At 30.2% G+C, this 22,106-nt stretch overlaps 2 protein-coding genes across 2 annotated transcripts; both read left to right on the top strand.

Annotated features, from left to right (window-relative positions):
* Positions 1 to 903: 903 nt before the first annotated feature.
* Positions 904 to 3,498, top strand: LOC105319750 (uncharacterized). The gene is made up of 4 exons (XM_066070170.1): positions 904 to 1,046; positions 2,165 to 2,255; positions 2,340 to 2,371; positions 2,548 to 3,498. The coding sequence occupies exons 1-4, from the start codon at positions 962 to 964 to the stop codon at positions 2,787 to 2,789; spliced, it is 450 nt and encodes a 149-aa protein (XP_065926242.1). The 5' UTR covers positions 904 to 961; the 3' UTR covers positions 2,790 to 3,498.
* A 1,836-nt stretch (positions 3,499 to 5,334) lies between these two features.
* On the top strand, positions 5,335 to 20,815 carry LOC136270792 (protein draper-like). The gene is made up of 11 exons (XM_066069476.1): positions 5,335 to 5,489; positions 5,731 to 5,780; positions 8,112 to 8,240; positions 14,077 to 14,119; positions 14,271 to 14,320; positions 14,780 to 14,908; positions 16,032 to 16,059; positions 16,392 to 16,444; positions 17,393 to 17,489; positions 17,582 to 17,613; positions 17,714 to 20,815. The coding sequence occupies exons 1-11, from the start codon at positions 5,353 to 5,355 to the stop codon at positions 18,265 to 18,267; spliced, it is 1,302 nt and encodes a 433-aa protein (XP_065925548.1). The 5' UTR covers positions 5,335 to 5,352; the 3' UTR covers positions 18,268 to 20,815.
* The last annotated feature ends 1,291 nt before the right edge of the window (positions 20,816 to 22,106 follow it).

Here is a 22,106-nt window from a genome sequence, read left to right as displayed (position 1 = left end):
ACTTTATTCCAGCAATTATTATTGTCAATGAAAAACCTCATGTGCATCCCATGTTTGTTTTAATATTTCATTGAAATTGCGTCATTGTTATCAATTATGCGCAAATCAGATGTAATGGTGTTCTTGAAATCATTCTACAGAAAGTAAACACCTCTTCTATCTTTTTTTTATTGACATCTCTGGTCAGTTTTACTTATCATTTTAATGAATTGTACGTAAACATTCCATTAGTAGAGAGTGCCTTATCTCCAAATTGTTTATACTAATTCATTGATTTCTTGCAGTCGACATCAAATATTGTAAATGCATTAGCTTCCGTGGGGTTTATTTAATGTTGATATCTATCATATCCTTTGGAAGTGAGCGAAGTACAGAACCCATAAATATAAACGGTTAGATATTCAAGATTCTGTCTGCGATCTTAAAGATTTATTTTCATTACAGATGGTAGATTGTCTTCTAGTCATACGCTTCATGGGTTGTCCGTGAGCTTTTTTATGATTCGTCGTAATAAAACTCTGAGACAAACAGTGTGGACCAATTTAATTCATTTACCTGCTTAAGCTCGATTTCCGTGTTCTCATAAGAAGGCATGATAGCTTGATAGGTTATTAAAATACCATGATTCTATAAATGAACAAATGCAATCACCAAATACCATATGAATCGCGCATGAAAAGTAAAGTTTTCCCATAAAATTAAATAGTTATTCGAAATTTACAGATTTATTTCAAATAGTAGAACCGTTTTTTTTGTATGTTAAAAAGGGAAATTAAACTTCTTTAGATTAATTCACTTTAGGAGAAAAGAATGTTAGGAAAAGCATATAGACAGTAAGATATGATTCATACTGGTAAATAGGCAAATAGGAAGATATCATTCTAGCTCAGTTTTTCATTCTATTTGTATTTCAGCTTGTCTACCAGGAAAATATGGCATAAACTGTTCCGAAGAATGCCCTATGGGTCGTTACGGTTTATTGTGTGTTGAATTCTGCCAATGCAGTATGGCAGAATGTGATAAAGCTCTTGAATGCTTGAATATAGGTAAATATATAGACCATAGAAATTTGAAAGTTCAAAGTCTTCTTCCAGGATAGTTAAGAACGATGCATTAACCTTGACCCCTGGTTGAGACACTTGACCTTGACTTTTGCTAAATATCACAAACACTTCCGGTGTGGTTAATCTTTGCTTGGATCTTTTAAATTGTTTTAAGTTGCCGATAAAAATAACGTTATACTTGTGGAAGAAAAAATTATATCAAAATAAAGTTTTCTTCGGATTGCTTGATATTTAAAACAATATCGAAGACAAAATGAATTATAACAAATTTAAAGTATTCGTAAGTACAATCTGTCGAAGAAACAATTCAGACACCAATATTTAAACGGCTTTATTTGTTTTCTCAATGATAATTTTGGCCATGTTAAGTATGTTTTCCTTTTGAAACTATCACCAAATGATAATATCATATACTACAAAATTGCTATTTATATTAAATAAGCACTTGCAGAAAAAATACCAATTTAATGTTCTGACGTTTCATCATGGATAGTTGATTTTAATCTTTGTTGTCTTTTTTTACATGTATATGTGCTACTTAGGTAAAGATTTATCAGCTACAACACGTTGCAAATCTCATACAATTTTATTTCGTTATTTTCAAATGTTCGATTTATCAGGGTAAACACATAGTTTTGTTGAGTGTATGTATAAAAATAGTAGTTCATAAATCTAGTCACGATTATTTTTTTTCTATCATATGTTTTGTACGCGAGTCATACATGTTTCTTTTTATTGAAACCACCAAGTACAAGTAATAACCAGTATTATTGGTTTTGATCTTATTTAAATTCATTTTGTTGTTAGTATTGACGTAGAACTTATATACACAGGCACTACATAAGTACACTTTTATTTTCATGAAAATTGGAATTTTAGAATTTGAATCAACTTATCTGTTAAGTAAACAAATACTTGTATGAAAGTATGTAGAACAACTACTAGACTAGTTTTCGTTACGTTTATGATTACAACACACTCTAAATTTAGAGTATGTTTTATTTTCAACATATATTGCTATCCTTTGGAATATGTGCCCTATACCAGAGAAAAAATAAATAAAAAGGTAGATAAAAACTGAACATACTGTATTATTTCAGGTTCAAAACCACAGACTACAACCATTATCTACTGGATCATTCCTGTAATATTTGCAATACTATTTTTCATTCTGATATGTATTTGTCGATGGTAAGGCAGGATTTATTTTAGAATTAAAAAATCATAATTTTTGATAAAACAGATTTAAATCTAAGAACATTCAAAATGTTTCAGGTTTCAAACAAATAGGCATCGGCATGTTGTGGGTGAGGAATATATCTACTTTTTGATCTATCTATCTATCTATCTATCTATCTATCTATCTATCTATCTATCTATCTATCTATCTATCTATCTATCTATCTATCTATCTATCTATCTACAGGTATTTATTTATCTATAAAAACTATCAATCTAATATTTTTTCGATCTTTTTTGCAAGATATGTCAATCTATCAGCCCGCAATACATGGTACTGGTCGTGATGAGTACGATCAGCTGGTCGATATCTTTAAGACAGTAAACAGCAACACGGTCGACAAGAGAAAATTCACAGAAACATCCGTAGATGCTACTACAATAGAGACTGGAACTTCTGAGGCAGAGTATGATAATGAAATATATCTTACACCGATTATGCAGACGTTCGATTACGAAGAACCCATTAAACATGAGCCTGTTTAGATGTCTTATTCTGAAAACTCCGGAAAGCAATATTTTAATTGTATGGTGATAAGCGTGAGTAATGTAATTTATGGTGATTTGTGACATATATAAGATTATCTACGTGTAAATGAAAAATACACGAGAGTATTCATTGATAGAAAAAAAGTAGTTCTAGCATTAGCAAAGGTATTCAAATATTTACTACTCAGTTGTAATCAGATAGTTATGAAAAGACACAAAAATGTTGATAAAACATTTGCCATTGCACTTATCTTTTCCATGAAAACCATTTTTCAATGCCGTATCATAGTCTACGTTTTTGTTAACTGACAAATGTCTGAAAGATAACTTGAATTTGACTGCCATTTAGTGTCCATTCCAGACGTTTTTTAAATTTAAAATTCAGTTGACTCAGTGCAAATCTTCATCATGTTCAATGTACTGAAAACAAATGATTTTTTTCCTGTGGTAGCTTGTTTTATACAACATTGTTCCACTTACTGAGTTGTAGTTGCTTTTTTAATGGTTAGGTACTGACTAGTAAAATTTCAGTACTGTTATGCCCTGTATTTAGATTAATGATGTTCTGTCAATCCTTGATAAGATTATTCGTTGAGAAAATTAATTTAAAGTTAAAAATCCGTTGAAAGAAAGAAAGCATTTTTCCAATGTATGTATATATCCCTGTAAATTGTGGAAAATGTGTAAAATATGAAAAAGTAAAATAAATGTGGATACATTCATACATACTTCGTTGAGAAAATGTTATGTTAAGTAAACATGTACGATTTATGCCAATCAATAAAATTAATGTAATATTTTTGTCAAATATCAACTTTCATGTCTTTTTATGCATGCAATCTTCACGTTAATGAAAGATTTGTGAAGAATTTTGGTTGTGAGTTTTTGTTGGACTTTTTAATAGTTTTAATAGTACTTTATGTTAAAAGATCTACGGTACGGAATGGATATAAATCTGTTCAATAAGCGTTTCTTTTACGAATCTGTCAAAGAGAGATTACAAAATCGATATTTAATGAACTAATGTACAATTTTGATTGTTTCAATAGTTATTGTGCTAAATGTTGACGTAACACGTTAAAATTTCTTGATGTCAACCATCTAATTTAACAAAACAGGCACGCTTTTTGAACTTATTTCATATGAAACTATACTAATAAATGTTGTGTTATTAAAAAAAAACATCGATTTAAAGTAAATTTAATTTGATTAAGTAAATTACTTTATTTTTTCCTCATCGTTGTTAGTGTATAAAACAAAATTTTGTACATTGACATATGCTTCGTTTGGCGCACAGCTGTTTTATTGATTCTAACCTACTTGAAATCTACTTCTCATGAGTGTAAACCGAATTAATTTTTTTTCAGGAAATCCCTTAAGCAAATGGAACATTTTGTTTTGTTAAACAAAACCCCCATTAAAATAGTACAGACGGTTACCAAAATAAACTCAAGTAACGCATCAGATCATGTTGTTTTGTTTGCATCAATATGTAGACACAAAATTTATATACCGTTTCAAAAAAAATTACCATTGCAGAATTTACTATAGTGTGAAATCATCAGATGTATGCATGCAATTCCACATTTCAATAATGGAATGGACATATTGCGTAACTAGTGTTGGAGAACTCAAGGAAACGTGTACATTTTCCCAACGAAACGATGAGACATGTGATGTCGGAATAATGTCGTTGATTCAGCAATAAAAACCCGAATTAACATAATGTGTAATATTGTCATTATAGTCTTTCAATTAAAAACACCCATGAATAACCGAAATATTTCTTATTGCTAAAACAGCAGCAGTGTATTGAAATGCAAGTACAGCTACAGAGGTCTTCATATTACTCTTACCATCACTTCATTGGCTTTGAGAATACACAAGATACTAATCATTCCAAATTCTGTGATAACTCTTTATAAAAAATGTATATATTTCCTTGCAGAAATAAAATCTATTGTTTGTTTATTTGGTTTTTTTTTGTTCACATCAAGAAATTATTTCGTCTGATTCGATTTTTATATATCATGTCTGTTTAAATACATAACGGAATATTCTTTTAAATCTGGACAACTGATGACAAAATTATGAGTTAAATAAGGTGAAAACTATGTTAGTAATACAATTTAGCTTTTAATTCTGTTTAGCATTATTGACTTACAATATATCCTAACATTATCAAAACGGCCCTATCAAACGCTGCCTCCTTTCCGTGTTTAAAAAAAGCATATAATTCATCTGAAGAAAATCACAAGAAAATTTAAATCCAAAATAAAATAGAATATTTTACATATAACAAAAAATGGAGAGGGTTGATTTTTATGATGCAATCTGTTATAAAATAGAAATTAACAACTGAGTAAATGTACACATAAACATAATATGTGTATGATTAAAGGGTGTCGTCCACAATACTACAATTCTATGGTGTAATCTGTAATCATTAAATATCAACAGCTAGACATGTTTGTATACAAATTATAAATCACGTGGTCTTCACAATACTTCCCTGTCTAATATACTTCCTTTTTTAGGAGGGAACTTTCATTCGATTTAAATGATGCTCAAACTCATCATGTTGTTAAGCAACGGTCTTGGGGTTATAGGAATTACTTTTATCTTTATCTTGATGTCTTCCTTTTTGCTGAAAGTAGATGGCAATAAGGCACCTGGAAACTGTATCCACTCAGAAAAGTAAGTAATAACTTATTTTTTATAATTAATGAAACTAGTTATAATAATTCTTTTGTCATCTTACAAGGAGTGTTAAGTAATACATGTATCAATAAATTCTAACTTTTTTAACCAAAACCTTTCTTAAATATTTTATACCATCTGAAAAAAAGATTTTTTCCCATCACAAGAATTACCAGAAAAGTAATTCATTAAATATTGTTCAATTAAATTTTAAAATTAACATCAGTTTTTGTTACAGGGAACATAAATGCTGCACTAATTATCATTACGTAAATGGTACATGCACTCGTGAGTATAGCTCTTAGTCACTTTTTTGAATGTATACCTAATGCTAAATAAGTACTTAATGGAAGTTTTTGTAAAAGTAAAAGAGCATACATAGTATAATACTTACATGTAAATGCATTTTGTTTACAAAAAGAATGCATTACTGTAAAATCACAACAATATTTATATTTCCGCGATGTTAAAGTGATTATTTCCATTCGAATAGATTCATATCATCAACTATCTACGTCCTCATTTAAAACTGGGCTTCATTATCAATAATTTCTGAATCCAATAATTTGTTTGCCAAAGATAAGGAACATGTTCCTTACTAATAGGTTGGATACTTTTATACATGTATAATCATAATGTTTTGTATTTATCAATACATACCTTTAAAGCCTTAATATGTAGAAAACGCTTTTTGCGTGGACCCAGAGGTCCACACAGAAAATATATAAGCGAGGTTAAACCGGATGCTATGGGGAAAATTAAGCCTGCGCATGAGCTAGTCTGATTCCTGTGCGTAGTGGGTAGCTCAGGGAACCAGGCTAGCACACGTTTATTTGAATTGGGATCGGGATTCCGTGCCATATGCACACATAAGTTCAAAGGCGCTGTAATTGTAAAGTTGTCGGTAAACAGTACAGAAACAAAGTATTCCTTTTAAAGAAATGATTGGCATGTGATATGAACTATCAGTATTATGAAATAAGTTAATGTTATTCCGAAACTACAACATGCATCAAATAGCATAATTTGCAATGTGTTGTTGTTTTCCGAATACACATGTAACTTAACTTTTCTTTTGTAGTAGGCGAGGCTAGAGAACTTCCCGATTAAAGTTTTTTAAGCATTTAAGTACGAGGGTTGTTCGGAAATTATTGAGACTTTTTCTCTTATTCTTTTAGTTAAAAAGATAAACTCTTGAAATTTCACCAAAACGTAAATCAGGATAGAGTTTATCAATGTGAAAAGTTTCTTGTTCGTGGCATGAATAGACCATTCCTGGTAAACTGACCAACGGGCCTTCGTCTTGTAACCCGGCGCAACCGCAAACTTTTCGCAACGTCATTTTAACTCTTCTTATTGCTCCCGTGTTTTAAACACCTTACAAACGAACTGAAATAAGAATTATTCTTCATTTCTCATCTTTTGTTTTAATTTCAAGATGTCATCATTTACATTTTCTCTCATTCTTGGTTTTTTTAGAGAAAAAATCAAGTTATTTTTACCCGAAAGTCTAATTACTGAGAATGTCTCCTGTAGTCATTTTTTACATATTTTAGAACTGTTGGCAACAGTTAGTGTGTCAAAAGTACCTGTTTATTAATCCCTTTGGCCTAATTCTAGTTAAACAATCAGTGAAAAAAATATGAACTGAAGCTCTATACCTTGTCTTGTCACTGTATAGTTTTCTTTACACAATTGCGTGGCCTTAAAAGGTCTTATTCTGAGATTTCCACCAGTTTGATGGTTTTCGTTGCGCCGCCTTGACGTCAAAATTTAATGTAAAGTCGCTGTCAGATTTTTATCGTATGGTAAATATATGTGTACCATATCCATATTTCAACTCGAACAGCAGTGAAACTTAATCAACAGTTAGTCGCAAAGAATAGCAAAATGAACATATTTAATTTGATTTCTTTTATCATTAACTGTAATTCTACAGACACCTATAAAGTAGATGTTTAAGTTGTTTAATATCCGTGTTCATGGCTGCGCCGGGTACCCCGACCACCGGCTTGTTTATCTACTGTCGTAAACAAAATATTAAATATTCTTTTATATTACTTTGTTTTATTATTTGTTGGTGTCTCTTCAGTGTCTATGCCAATTTTCACCAAAATTCGTCCCTTAAAAAAGAAAATAATCGATTTGTCTCAATAATTTCCGAACATCCCTCGTATAATTGAATAATTATGTCACTGTATAAAAGTTTAAATCTCAAGAAAAATGCATCAAAATATGAAATTTTTAATTTACACAAAGCTGTCACTGCATAGTTAACAAAGTAGTGTGAAATCGTAACGTGTGCGCAAATAGTAGAATTCACCGAATGCCTGATACTATACATGCAAACTTCATTCATAGATAGATCATAATTATTTTAGAAGTATGAACCCTTTAAATTCTGAGATAAAAAGTCAGGGCTATACATACATGTATACATGCGTAATACAACGTACAAATTTAGTGGTTAAAAGCAGAGGGTAGAGTCGATCGGTGGAATCTCTGATAATCTTAAGGCTTTCGTTGGAAACACATGCGAATGGTCCACGTATTGTAGTCCTTTTTTAAAGGACAGCAACTTGTTAAAATCATAAATGTGTAAATCGTTTTTCATTATAGAATGTCCAAAAGGAACATTTGGAGACAATTGCTCAGACCAATGTCCAGACAATATGTATGGAAATTTGTGTGTAAACATATGTAAATGCGAAGAAAACCAAGTGTGCAATCGTGTACATGGATGTATAGGTATTCTTTTATTTCATTTCAATTCAAAGCTAGTGTAAAACTAATAATATAATTAAAAAATAAATGATGATATTTAAAACCCTTTTTAACATTACATAATTCCTACATTTAATCAAACCTTATGTAATGGTGAAAATGCTACTAAAGATTCTTTCAGCTTAGTATTGAATTGCACTCATCTTTGCTAGACCTTTTATTAACCATCAACAAATTTGATAAGGAAGTACTTAAAAGTATATAAATAAGATAATTGCGTGTTTAAAGACTGTCAATGTTTATTTAATCCAGCGTGGTTTAAATTTGGAATACATTGATAAAAAAAAACCCAGATACCCTTTATACAAATTAATCATAAAATGTTATATCATCGATGTAATCCTATTCAATTTTTTTTAATCATACCGCAACAGTCACACTCCTTTTAGAAAAGCACTTTCCAGATTGTGTGTAATTAATAAAAAAGAATAAATGTACCATATTGCATTAACTTTGTAATTAATAGTGTATTTTATTCAAAATTCGGGATGCGAATATATATATTTGAATAATTACATATTAATCTATATTGTCGTTGAACAATTATTTCAAACACGTATGCTCTGCAGCTGAAATGAAGTTAAAAGGAATGGATTCTTGTTGTGGACAATTTGATTCACTTGTACTTAGACTCATTTGCGATGTTTTAGTATTGGGATATTTTTCGAGACGTTCCGTCATCCATTTTCCGTTATATGAATTTTTCATTGATTTAAAACATCCAATTGTTTGTCTGACCAGTAATAGTAAGCTATTCCTGCAAAAGATGTACAAGTATGTTTGGTATTGTAGTGTCAAGACAGCGACAATGTTTATGACGTCCTTTTACTGACCCCGTTCCATAAAACCGTCGCTCAGTTCAGTTCAGTTCATTTATTCGCTCAAAACCATTTCAAACATATGGTACATGAGGACAAAAATAACATTAAAATAAACATATAAATTGGTCAGAGGTAAACATATATAAATATAAAGGTTATAGAGTTAGGAAAAGTTATACAAAGTGAAACTTATGGAGGACAGACTACCACGTATATCTTTGATATAAAAATACACAATTTTCTCAGCAATTTCATGTTACATGTTGTCACAAAATACGAAAATTTTAACACATTAGGTCTAGCTGAAAATTTTTTGTCTATAAACTTGTTCCGGACTTGTGATATTGCATCACATTCTAAAATATAATGAAATTCATCGGCTATACGTTTTGTATTACAGAGATGACAAAATCTTTCATTTAATGGGATACCCTCCCATCTTCCCAGTTCAACTGGTAGATGGTGATTTGAAGTACGAAATTTACCAAGAATTTTTCTGAATTTCAGGGGTAAAATATCTAAATATTTTTCATATCAAAATTTGTTTTAAAAATTTTATATATTACTCCTTTTGATGAATTATTTATATCAGCATGCCACTTTTGAATAAATTGATCTTGTAATCTCTGTTTATCTGCCGTTGAAACCCATTTTTGGTTAACAATATTTAAAAACTGACTATGCCAAACATTTAATAAACCACATGAGTTAAAAACATGACGAATACAATCAATCCAAGGGTTAGTACTGGTTGTATTTTCAGTCTGATTCAACAAGTACCGGTATAATATATTTGTAATGCTAGTATTAGTACTAGAAATTAATTTACACCAGTATGATACCATTCTAGTAAATACAATTACAGATAAAGGAAAACGACCTGTTTCTCCGTAAACCATATAGTTTGGAGTACTACTTTTTAAACATAAAATGTGCTTTAAAAACTTTAGGTGAACACGTTCAATACTATCAAGTTTTTCAAAACCCCATACTTCGCAACCATACAGCAATACAGGTACAGCCATTTTATCAAAGAGTTCTAACTGACATGTAACTGGTAGGTTAAATTGTCTAATTTTTCTAATGACACCATACATTGCCTTTTGGGCTTGGTCACATAAATGTTTTTTGGTTTTTAAAAAAGAGCCAGTTCTTGAGAATATAATGCCAAGGTAATTCTTTAACAATTTCTAAAACTCTATCGTTGAAATAAAAAACTCTTTTACACATTCGTCCTTTGGAAAAAATTAATACTTTTGTTTTATCTATATTAACATTTAATTTCCACTCTTTACAATAACATTCAAACTCATTCAGTGCATTCTGCAAATCATCGCCAGATTCCGCCAAGATAACAGTATAGTCTGTATAAAGAAGTACAAGCAGTTTTATATATATACATAATTCATTTTCTATTGATGTGGTAAAACTTTGCAGACCAGCAATATTTTTTTCAACAAGATAATTTTCTTAATCATTTATGTACAATGAAAACAAAAATGGTGACAAATTTTCACCTTGGCGGACTCCAACATTACAAGAAAAAAAGTCGGATACCGTGCCATTCATCTTGATGAGTGATTTAATACCTTTATACATATTTGTAATATATTTAAAACATTTACCATTAATACCCTAATTTAAGAGCTTGTACCATAAACCATTTCTCCAAAGTGTGTCAAACGCCTGTTTGAAATCTATAAAAGCACAGAACAGTTTTTTCTTACATTTCATCAACGTATTGGATAAAAATTGTAAAGTAAGAATGTGGTCTAAAGTAGAAAAACCTTTCCTGAAACCCGCTTGGTTATTATGGATCAGTTCTATCTCTTCCGAATACAATTACAACAATGGCTTATTATACAGGGGTCAATTTAAACGCGTCTCTGGCTTATTATACAGGGGTCAACGTTACGTTACGTCTTGCTACAAACAACTGCCTTACGTCTTTTTGTTTTTATTTAATCTGTTAGTTGCATATTATTTCCCTAAAACAGTCTGCTGTTATCTTTGTATGTGTTTTAAAAAAAAAAGCCTAGAAAGCGATGCAACTCATATTGCAATAAGTGGATACAAGTCAGGTGATGAACTTCAAGATTCAAGGCAATTGATGGCTGGAGAATTTTGAACAAAGTTCAAGATATAATTTTAAAGAAATATTTAAGTGAAAAATTATATTTTAACAGTTATTGTATGTACACTGAAATTGTGTATTTCGTCAGTATAAAGATTCCTTTAGGGGGGGGGGTTGGATCCAGCAAGCAACCGTCTTAAAAGTTTTATTCTTAAGTATTTAAAAAAAATCTACAAGCACAGCTTAAAAAATCGAAACAAATTGTTGGTGTCAAGTTTCTTCTTTTGGTGCTACGGTGCATTAAATTAATTAACCTCTCTGCACTGAAAGTGCAATTTAAAATAGAATGCTTACCCTCTTTTTTTCGTAATGAATCATGGCATCAAATACAAATTTATTTTATTTAATTAAATATAATTTCTCTTCAAATTAGAACATATTTGTCCGAAAAGTCTTACAAAAACCCACCCTAACGCACCTTGTTTAACGTTTTTAGATTTAGAAAAGAAATACCATAATAATAGTCTATTTATTAAAATTTACTCAAACTACGCATGTATCATATTGTTTTGTTTGAATTAATATGTAGACGCAACATGTAAATACCCTTTTAAAAATAACATTGCAGAATAATTTAACTCTGGTTGTAACGCGGCATTTGATTGGATAGAAAAATTGAGTTAAATTGGTATATCTTGGTTTGCACGGCAAAGGACACGTCACAATGCACCAACGTCAAAAACCGTACTAGTTTGCTTGATATAACGTTTAAATTTTGAACAGATTAATATCATTTTCAAAATTAAAACGCACTCAATTTGTATGGTAAATTACAGAAAATTAAATTATAAGGAATGAACGCAATATCTACCCAAGTTATGCTCGTATAATCTGGGTTGGAGCAATTTAGGCTTCTTTGTAATCCACTTTTAACTTTTCCATCCCAGGTTATACGTGTGTAACTTGGTTAGATATTAGGTACTTAAATATACATGTACCATAAAGTTAAGTCATCAAACATATGCATTCAATGCCACATTTCAATAATATAAAGGACACGTTAATAGGCATATCAATGTCAAATATTTAATCTCTTTCAGGAAATACGTAATGCCAATAAAAACCTTTCACTTTGATAAACTTAATTTATAAAGTCAACTATAAAGTCATTAGAATAGTATAGATGGTAACCAAAATAAACTTTAGAAGCGCATCAGATCATGTTGATTTGTTTTTATCAAAATGCAGACACAACGTTTACATACCATTACAAAGATACCATTGCAGAACGTAGAATGATTATGTAAAATTATCAGATGTATGCATGCAATACCACATTTCCATGATGTAATTAACATATTGCATAACAAGTATTATAGAGCTAACTGATTAGTGTCTATTCTTCCCACAAAACGATAGGACGTGTGATGTCGGAATAATGTTGATGCATCAAGCAAAAATAAATCAGCCAGAAATAACTCAAAAGAAACTATAGAAGGGGAAATGATTCATTTCGATAAAAAATCGAGCAACTTTATGAAATGCAGATGGAGAGATAAATGGTCTTAGTATTCAAAACTTTTGTCTCCGCTTTTGTCAAATTTCCTAATGATAAACTTTTTATAGATATTCTATGCACTTACTTGTAGAAATGATTTTTTTAAATAAATGATTTCATCTTCAAAGATTTATCAATTATATGCTACTGAAAATGATTTTAAAAAGGGGTATAATTACACATATAAAATAATTAAAATTGAAATAACCATAGGAAAATGAATGCCGTAATAATTATTTGTTATGCCCTGGGCTCTTGCATGAGTAGGTATGGGTATTATATATAGCTCTAAATACTTTTTAGATGCAATCTTTTCAAAATTGATGACAAAGTTGATAGTTGTATAAGATGTAAACAAGATTAGTTTTGCATATTTGAATCCGTTTAGCATGAATGACTTGATTCATATATTTACAAATATATCCAGACATTACAAGGATCCCTTTTCATAAAATTGACTTTTAAAAAGGCTGCCTTCTTGCGGATGTAAAACAATGCACACAATTAGTCTATAACTATTCGAAAGGAATTAATTCAAGACAATAGAACATAATATTTGAACTAGAAAATATATGAGCAGCGGAAAAGGCAAAAAATACAATTTTACAAAATCAACGATAAACTTTATTCAGCAATTTAAAATAATATTATCAATGACCATAAGTGCAAAACCAACAGTCTTCTATGCAAAAATAATGTACATAAAATCAACCAAAGATATCTAAATACAAATCAAACACAAAAAGTAAAACCAACAGACATGAAAATGAAAAACGAACATACATAAACATGAAACAAGCGAACGCACAAATAAACGCCAGGTGGCGTTTTTTGAGAAGCAATATGCGTCATCGATTATTGGAATCCGGGATAGTTCGCACCTATTCTGTTTCGCCCTGAGATGTTTCGCACATCGATGTTTCGCACCTGCATCGGAGCAAAAATAAAATGTATTTTTTACCCTTTCCGCTGCCCATAAAAATATTTATGATAAAGATGATAAAAAAGATAAAGACAGACAACTAGCTATATATAGTTAAATGTATACATGCATATGCCAATGATTTGTACCAATAGTGTTCAAAATACTTCGAATATAATGTAATCTAAAACATAAACATATTAAAAACTAACCATGTATTTATAAATTATCATGTATTTAACTATGTATAATGTGAATGACATGGTCTTTACAATACTTCCCTGTTCCTTATATTTCCTTTTCTGCGAGGAAATTTTTATTTGATTGAATTGATGATCAAATTCATAATGTTGTCAAGCAGTCCTCTCTGAGATTGTTTGCTAAAGCATTTGTTTATAACTCAATATCTTACTTTTTGTTTTAAGCGGAAGGCAATAACGCAACTGGAAGTTGCACAAACTCGAATGGGTAAGTTTCTTTTAAACATAAGTTAAAATAATTAAGTTTGCGACATGTATTTTGTCACCTCATAAGTATTAATGTATCAACACTGAATGCTATAAAGAACAATTAAATATTTTACATTGTTTCAATTTTTAAAAAAATCCTTTTTCTACAGAATAACTGAATGCTGTAATAATTATTTTTACGCTGGTGGTGCTTGCAATAGTAAGTATGGGTATTTTATATGCATGTAGCTCTAAATACTTTAATTTTGACAGCGATTTCTAATGTCAAATTATGCATAGGTACACTGTATTAAATACCGACGGCAGATTGCATGGAGATAGTATTCTGTAAAAGCTCTATTATTAGGTTTTGCGAAACAAAAGTTTGCCTCATATATAAAACAGCTTATTAACATATAATATATCTTATGGTCAATTCAAAGCAATTTTTGATTCCCGTTATGATAAAGCGGTTATATCCGTTAGAATCTGATTAATGACATTTACAGAAACGTCCTAGTTGCAATTTAGGCCGTTTATTTAATATTTATTGTATGTGCTAACTTGCAATTGTTTGCTGATTGTTATCAAGGTAAAATTCTATACAATCAAAATTGCTTATGATGAGAAACACATGTCTTAGTTTAAAGAATATTTTGAATTGTGTAATCCATTGTAGAATGTGCAAAAGGAACATTTGGCATAAACTGCTCGGATCAATGTCCAACGAACATGTATGGGGATTTATGTGCAGAAAAGTGTGACTGCAAAGTATACGAACAATGTCATCATGAGCATGGATGCATAGGTATTTCCGTTTTTTATTTTACAACTGTTAAAATTAGCATTACCAATATCATTCAGAATTAAATCATGAATTCTAAAAAAAAAATCAACAATCAAACTTTATTTTAGGAAACCTTTTGCAAGACTCATTTACCGAAGTACATGTACTTAAATCGCATCATTATAACTCATCCTCATTAGACCTATTTAGAACTATTGATATTTTTGTTAGGGATGTACTCAACTATTTGCAAAATATCTGAACTTAAAACATGCATATGTAAAACAACTACAGCAAAACCCAGAAATTATAAGCACGATTATAACGAATTTACGGATATAACGAATTCTTATTAATACCCCAGCAAAGTTCTTATACGAATCAATAGAAAAATGCCGTATATAACGAACACAGCTATAACGAAGTGATTTTAAGACCCCCGCTTGCAAAATTATAATAGTATCATTTAGATAACGAATATTCTCCATTACAGATTTAATAGAAGATTGATACAACTAAAAGATGCAATAATGAAATACTTAAATTGAAAAATAAAGATTTTTTTTCAATCAAAGTGAAAAGGTTTCATTGATGACAGTAATATATGTATAATCTGTATGACTGATGATAGTTTAAATTACTGTCATCCGATTATTTCATAACAAATTCGTTAAAAACCCCACAGCAATACTTAAACATTAACTGTATTAATGTTGTCAAATTTACATGATATTTCTTAATCATTTCGCACCAGTTCATGCGCCGCTCCATTTTGATAAGACTTTTTATACGAATAACATTTTTGTTTCACTCTATCTTCTATACATTTATTTTTAAGGGCAAATACAAATTACCGGCTCTTTCATTGTTAATAAACACTTAATACTAATGAATCATTAGAATTCGTGGTGGCTCAATTTTCGTGGTATTCGTGGGTATCCCTCCCACATGAATTTAAATCTTTAACGAAAACAAATTTGGAAAGAGTTTTCTTTGTTGCTGAAACAGTAACCGACGCATCCAAAAAATTACATCCCCGCAAATGAGCAAAAAAGTCACAATCCACGAAAATTAGCCCCCACGAATTTAAATGATTCCACAGTAGCTCCTCATTTTCTTATTTTTTTTCTTTTTTTTTTGGCAGATTCTCGGGGAATATGTGGTAATACTAGGTAATGTTATGAATGTCTGCAAGTTATTGTCGATGAACGTCTCATTGAGTTTCAAATCAAAACATGTATAAAGTCGTGCTTACACATCAAACCATGTATAAGTTCATTGATACAACGACTCAAACGTGTGAAAATAGTACATATTTCTGATAAAGACTGGGTTTAATTATTAAAACAATTATGAGAGAGAGAGAGATAGAGAGGGAGAGAGAGAAAGAAAGAAAGAGAAAGAGAGACAGAGTTGTAGAAACAAGTTTTACATAAACATCATCGAATTACACTCGTGTAATCAATTTTCGATTTCATTATATATTTATGAATTATTTTTCTAGCTATGAAATGATCTGCTGTAAAAATTACATTCTCAAGGACGGATACTGCAAAGGTAATCTGCGATTATTATTGGATAAGAATTGTACGTTTTTTTCCAATTTTGCATCACTAGTTTATTCTTTTTAAACATCGAGAAAGAAAATCATAGTAATCATTAATTTTGTCAGGTCTAAACTGTAGTTTTGAGCCAAATCCTGCCTGTTTCCTAATTACTGTATCTATACGTTCAATGTGGGTTTTTTTTTCAAAACTCATTTAAAACGACAAAAAAGTTACACTGCAAAAACATTTGTCAATATTGAGCACATATATGAAAGGTTCAAATTTGTCACAGGTATACTTTTATCGATCGATGGTTAGAACCTTTAATTTTGATAAGTTTAATATACTTCTAGAAAAATGCGTTCTGTGGTCAGGGGATTCATTTATTCTATGTAAATCCTTTGTATTCTATGCAAAAAATTTAATAAATGCAATTTGATAATGAAAAGACAAACGAACATTAAACATTATGGTATATCTTTGTACACTCAAAACAATAATACAAACTACATTTTAGATGAAAAAAAGCTCCAGAAAATAGTTTAAGATCGTGTATCAAATCACTATATCGAAAATTATTTCTTTGTATGTCTTTTTTAAACAAATTTAAAAATATGCGTTATCTTTGATTAATGTTTTTTGGTGTATTTAATCCTTTATTTTATTTTGTTTATTATTTATATATTGAATTTGATTAAGGAGGCTGGATGGTCAACGAACTAACCATAGGATCTGCCTAGAACTTTGACATGTGATAGTAGTATTTTAGGTCATTATGTAAAAAGTACAAATTCAAATATTCTAGCTTTAGAGTTTAATCTATTTTCCCCTCTATCTATACCCAGAGCTCACATTCATTAGTAGAACAATGGTCACAACCATCCAGCTCTCTTCTGTAAATCAAAAGATGTCATTTTAATAGTCTCGTAAAAGATTAAAGCCCTACATTATTTTTCAGAATCAAAATCACATCTTAAAACAACTGGACTAATCTATTGGATCATTCCTGTTATATGCGGGATTGTAATTTTCATCTTTATCTGTATTTATCGACGGTAAAATCTGATTGTTAAAACATTCATTTGTTATTTTGAAGTGATATTAAAAATGATAAGTTGAACTTTAGGAATAGTACGAATCGTTTTAGGTCTCAACCAAAGAAACAGCGACAATTTGTTGGTGAGTATCTATCTATCTATCTATCTATCTATCTATCTATCTATCTATCTATCTATCTATCTATCTATCTATTTATCATTGTCGGTTTTTGTTTTGATAGATATTCCAGTATATCAGCATGAAATGCATGGCAATACCCGTGATAATTACGATCACATGGCCGATATAAATATCATAGTGGCAAAAAACGGCAAAACATTCGAGGACAGAAAACTGGAGGCAACATCTTCAGCCTTTATGACAAGAGAGGTAGGAACACCGGATGAGACTAAAGATACTGGAGAATATCATACACTCAATTTGCGTGTGTTCGATTATGAAGAACCCATTAAACACGAACAACTAAAGAGATCTCAGTCTGAAAACTCTTCATTGTATTTTGACAATAATGTGTCAAACTGGAGAAGAGGTTCATCCCTCCGGCATATAAGGATCACAAATGATCATATACATGAATCAGACGAGCAAAAACTAAGAGAAAGACATTTTGTTCCCGAAAATTATGTTTCAAAAAGTGTTAATAATAGTGAGCCTACGTTTGACGATTTTGATCTAAATAACCCAACAACCTTGGAAAGGAAAAACATGGTGCCTCCAAGTCAATTATTTTTAAATGAATTATCATCCCATCTTTTCAATTTACAAAAGCACTAAACTGAGTTATTCGAACTGGAAAAGCAATATTCTAGCTATAAAGTTATTAGCATGATCCTTTGATAAATGGTTCATTTTTGTAGTTATACTTTATTATCTCTTGCTGTTAATTAATCTATCATTGAAATATATTCTAGTTTTATTGTAAGCAAAGATAATGAATTAGATACAAGTACTGCATTTTACATGATATGAAAACAGAAACAAAGAAACATGGGGCTCTTTTTACTGTAAAATATGTTTCGTTCAGGTATATAAGTCAGATGAGATAACGCATATAGTAGAAGATTCATTTGGTTCAGACATATCCACAACTTGTGAATAAGGAATATCTCGACGGATTGGCATCATAATGTGCCTATAAACTTACTGATTGATGTTACTTTTTTAGTGTGTAGGTACTGGTTCGTTAAAGATCCATAGGATGTTAATGCCCGGCATTCGGGTTAACAACGTCCGCCTTTTATGTTGCACAGATTAAGGGTACAATATAAATATGTTTTACTTAGCATGATAAAAACTGTTTGTCTTTAAAAAACCATTTAATTCATATATTTATCTAACGAACGTATGCAATTTTAAAAAATAACGCAAGAGTAATCATTATTTGCTTACATCAGACAATCTTTTTATAGCATTAAAGAGATAAAACTTGGAATGACAAAAGTAAAAATGATATTGCCGACGCACGGCACCACGGAACGATTGATCTTTTATGGAATATATTAAAATCCTGACAGAAAATATAAATAGACATGTACGAGAGGGTACTATTGTCATTGTGAACAATTACCTGTATAATAACCTACTATAAAGAAATGAAAAAAGCGTAGTTTGTATCTTCCTCGTTTGTATTGTTTGTATAACTACCCTTAACTCAGAACAGCTTTGATGATGTATAACATGACATTGTGTGCTTTGATTTGATGATCATGAGTGTGCTGACTTTTTGGAATGTATCGTTCGATGCGATTGTGACTAATGTACATGTAACTTGCTAAGTGTGAAAAATTAGCGTTAATTAAAATTGTGTCTAAAACAGATTGGCTAAATTATGAAATAATCAAAGCGCATTAATTAATCTTTTATACTTTTAATGATGCAATGATCGGTTTCTTTTATTGAAAAGAGGCTATATTTTCACCCTAAATAATGAACAGTAATTGAAAGTTGCAAATTAAATGCTTGAATGACCTTCAACATGAATAATCTGTTAAACACCGAAGCCCATCAGAATAACGAAAGTTTCATTTTCCCATGATGTAAACTTAAGTATAAACTTCCGTTAGATATCATTGTAATTAATTAAATCATCAAAGTACTATTTCCTTGTATGAGTTTGATAAGATAAGCATCTACGTTAAACAAATGAACATACTTTGGGCCTTGAGATTCAGTTACAAAGTTCACAATATACAATGACCTTATGAGGATGTTTAAACGACAACAAAGTAGGTTATGTATTATAAAGAAAAACTGTGCAACGTGCTTTGTGCATACATGTATATGACAAATTAAATATGATATATAATTATGATTTTAAAAGAATGTATGACGATTATAACGATTTTGAGGCTACAATTGTGTAAATCAAATGAATTTGCACCAGTAAACCATGAATTAATCAGAAAATACTTCGCATAGTTCAATTACACGTAACACTATCAAATATATTACATTGGAAATCGAATGAATATGTTTTTCGTTTCAAGTGCATTGACAAGGGATGATTTGTTTAAGAGACGGGTATTTGTAGAATTGTTATTTTACCTGAGATCCATCTTAACACATTCAAATTAATTATTTACTGCGTCTAAGCCGCATTGGTTTTTTTTTTTTAATTTACAGTGATTATTATCTCTACGCACCGTTTTGATAAATTGAATTAACTTATCTTTTCTTCGGGTGACTAACGTTAATGGCTTATTCGAGAATTGAGCTCTGTGGTCAGAAAAAGGCATTCCGATTTTGTCAGGAAATTGAATATTGATAGGGTACATTTACTTATAAAATAATGAATCAAAGGTCAAAAAGAGAAATTAAAGTGGGACAACACTAAAAGCCTGTTTAAATTGAGATTACAAAATTGTTTTAAAATAATAATACAAGTTTAATTTTAATAAAAATTAATGTTTTGTTGCTTTCGTTTTCTTTCCATTTCTTTTTGCTACTGTAATTGTGCAATGAATAAGTTCCAACGTTTTCCTGTGCAAAACAAATTGATGGATCGGGCCTTTATTTTAAATTCTCTTCGATATATATTTCTGGGGGTAATTTTCTGAACTCATTTTTTAAATCACTTTAGAGGCGGAAGTGATAAACTTTTCTTTATTGGTAAGTAGACCTATACTATATGTATACTTATTTGATTGTATTTAATCAGTTACATTATATATGGCATACGGTGTAATAATTAATGTTCAGGAAACTGTCAATATTTGTACTCAATCTAGCGGTTATCGCGCTTTATACAAAGAACAGGAAAACCAGGAATATTTTTTTTTATTTTCTTAATAACATGGTGTTAATTGATAATATGAACGTTTTGAAATAAAACATGTGACCTGAATGTGTTTGTTCAATATATTTTTTGACGTATGTGGTGGCAACTTGGACCAATGAGAGTAATCCCTTTTTCTGTCTTAAACCTTTTTTCTCCTTCCACTTGCAAACAGTTTTTGATAGTTTTCTCTACATGAATTTCACAAGTTTAAGCCTTTCTATTCTTCAACGAATACACAATTTCCATCGGCTTTTTACCCTTTTTTATAATGACTTTTGATACTCCACTGGAGTTTCTATTTTGGCTCCCTTGGGAGAGGGTCACAGTATAGATAAATTATCAATTATTTTATTAAATTTGTTTGCCTAATTCTTATGAAGATTTTTGATCCTCCAATGGAGTTATTTTGTCCCTTTGGGGAAGGGTCATAGTATAGATAAATTATTAATTATTTTATTGAACGACTTTTTTTTTTCAGATGAAAGGCGTTTTTTTTAATCAAACAAATATATTTCAAGATATAATTTTCCATTTAAAGGTGCCTAGGTTCTTCAAACATACGAAAATAGGCTACACATTATCTATAATGTAATCAATACGTTTTTAAAAATGCCAGAAAGACTCAACAAAATTGATTACACGAGTAACACTTGCCAACATTTGTATCACTCGTCCTATTCATAAAAGTGTAGGTAAATTTGCAAGTGAGGATGTATAGAAAATGAGGATCAATTGAAAGGAAGGTTGTTAGATACATGTACATGTTACTACTCTACATCCTCACAGTGTCAGGGGTCATAATTATAATCTGATGAATACTAATTGAAAATGAGTTCAATGACTTCATGCATTGGTTTGTATAGAAAACATTCTAGCACATACTTCTTTTCACATATTTACCACTTATCGCCCATCTGTTCCATTTCGAATTGCAACATGTGCGTCACTTATGGGTAAAGAGGTAATATCAATTTTAAATGTATATAAACACTGTCAATGCTGAATTCAGAAATTGTTGGTTTTCAATCTAAACGCTTATTTTTTAAAAACTTTAGCGTAAAAGAATATATAACATTTTAGTCTTTCATTTTCTTCTTAAAAACGAACAACCACTGAATACATATATAATATCACACTATAATTGTATGATATATGATATTTGATATAATTAACTTCAATATGCGATTTAAATGTTTTGTGGTATAAATATTTAATGCCGAATGAGAAATCATACTATACAAATGAAAATATACAGTAGCAATAAAGTAATACATAAGGTGTACAACAACTGGTCAGAAATGATCTTCTAAAATTTCGATATCTATTTGCAATATTA

This window comes from Magallana gigas, chromosome 8, assembly GCF_963853765.1.
Source record: "Magallana gigas chromosome 8, xbMagGiga1.1, whole genome shotgun sequence".
In the NCBI taxonomy this organism is placed as follows: Eukaryota; Metazoa; Mollusca; class Bivalvia; order Ostreida; family Ostreidae; genus Magallana; species Magallana gigas.
Note: the sequence above shows the minus strand (reverse complement) of the source record. Positions and strands in the feature narration are given on the sequence as shown.

Bases quoted from the DNA above. Each gene is read 5' to 3' on its own strand.
- LOC105319750 (XM_066070170.1), top strand. From the start codon at position 962: ATGGGTCGTTACGGTTTATTGTGTGTTGAATTCTGCCAATGCAGTATG. The intron at 1,047-2,164 runs GTAAATATATAG...GTATTATTTCAG, and splicing joins TCTTGAATGCTTGAATATAG to GTTCAAAACCACAGACTACA. The intron at 2,372-2,547 runs GTGAGGAATATA...CTTTTTTGCAAG, and splicing joins TAGGCATCGGCATGTTGTGG to ATATGTCAATCTATCAGCCC.
- LOC136270792 (XM_066069476.1), top strand. From the start codon at position 5,353: ATGATGCTCAAACTCATCATGTTGTTAAGCAACGGTCTTGGGGTTATA. The intron at 16,445-17,392 runs GTAATCTGCGAT...ATTATTTTTCAG, and splicing joins CAAGGACGGATACTGCAAAG to AATCAAAATCACATCTTAAA. The intron at 17,614-17,713 runs GTGAGTATCTAT...TTGTTTTGATAG, and splicing joins GAAACAGCGACAATTTGTTG to ATATTCCAGTATATCAGCAT.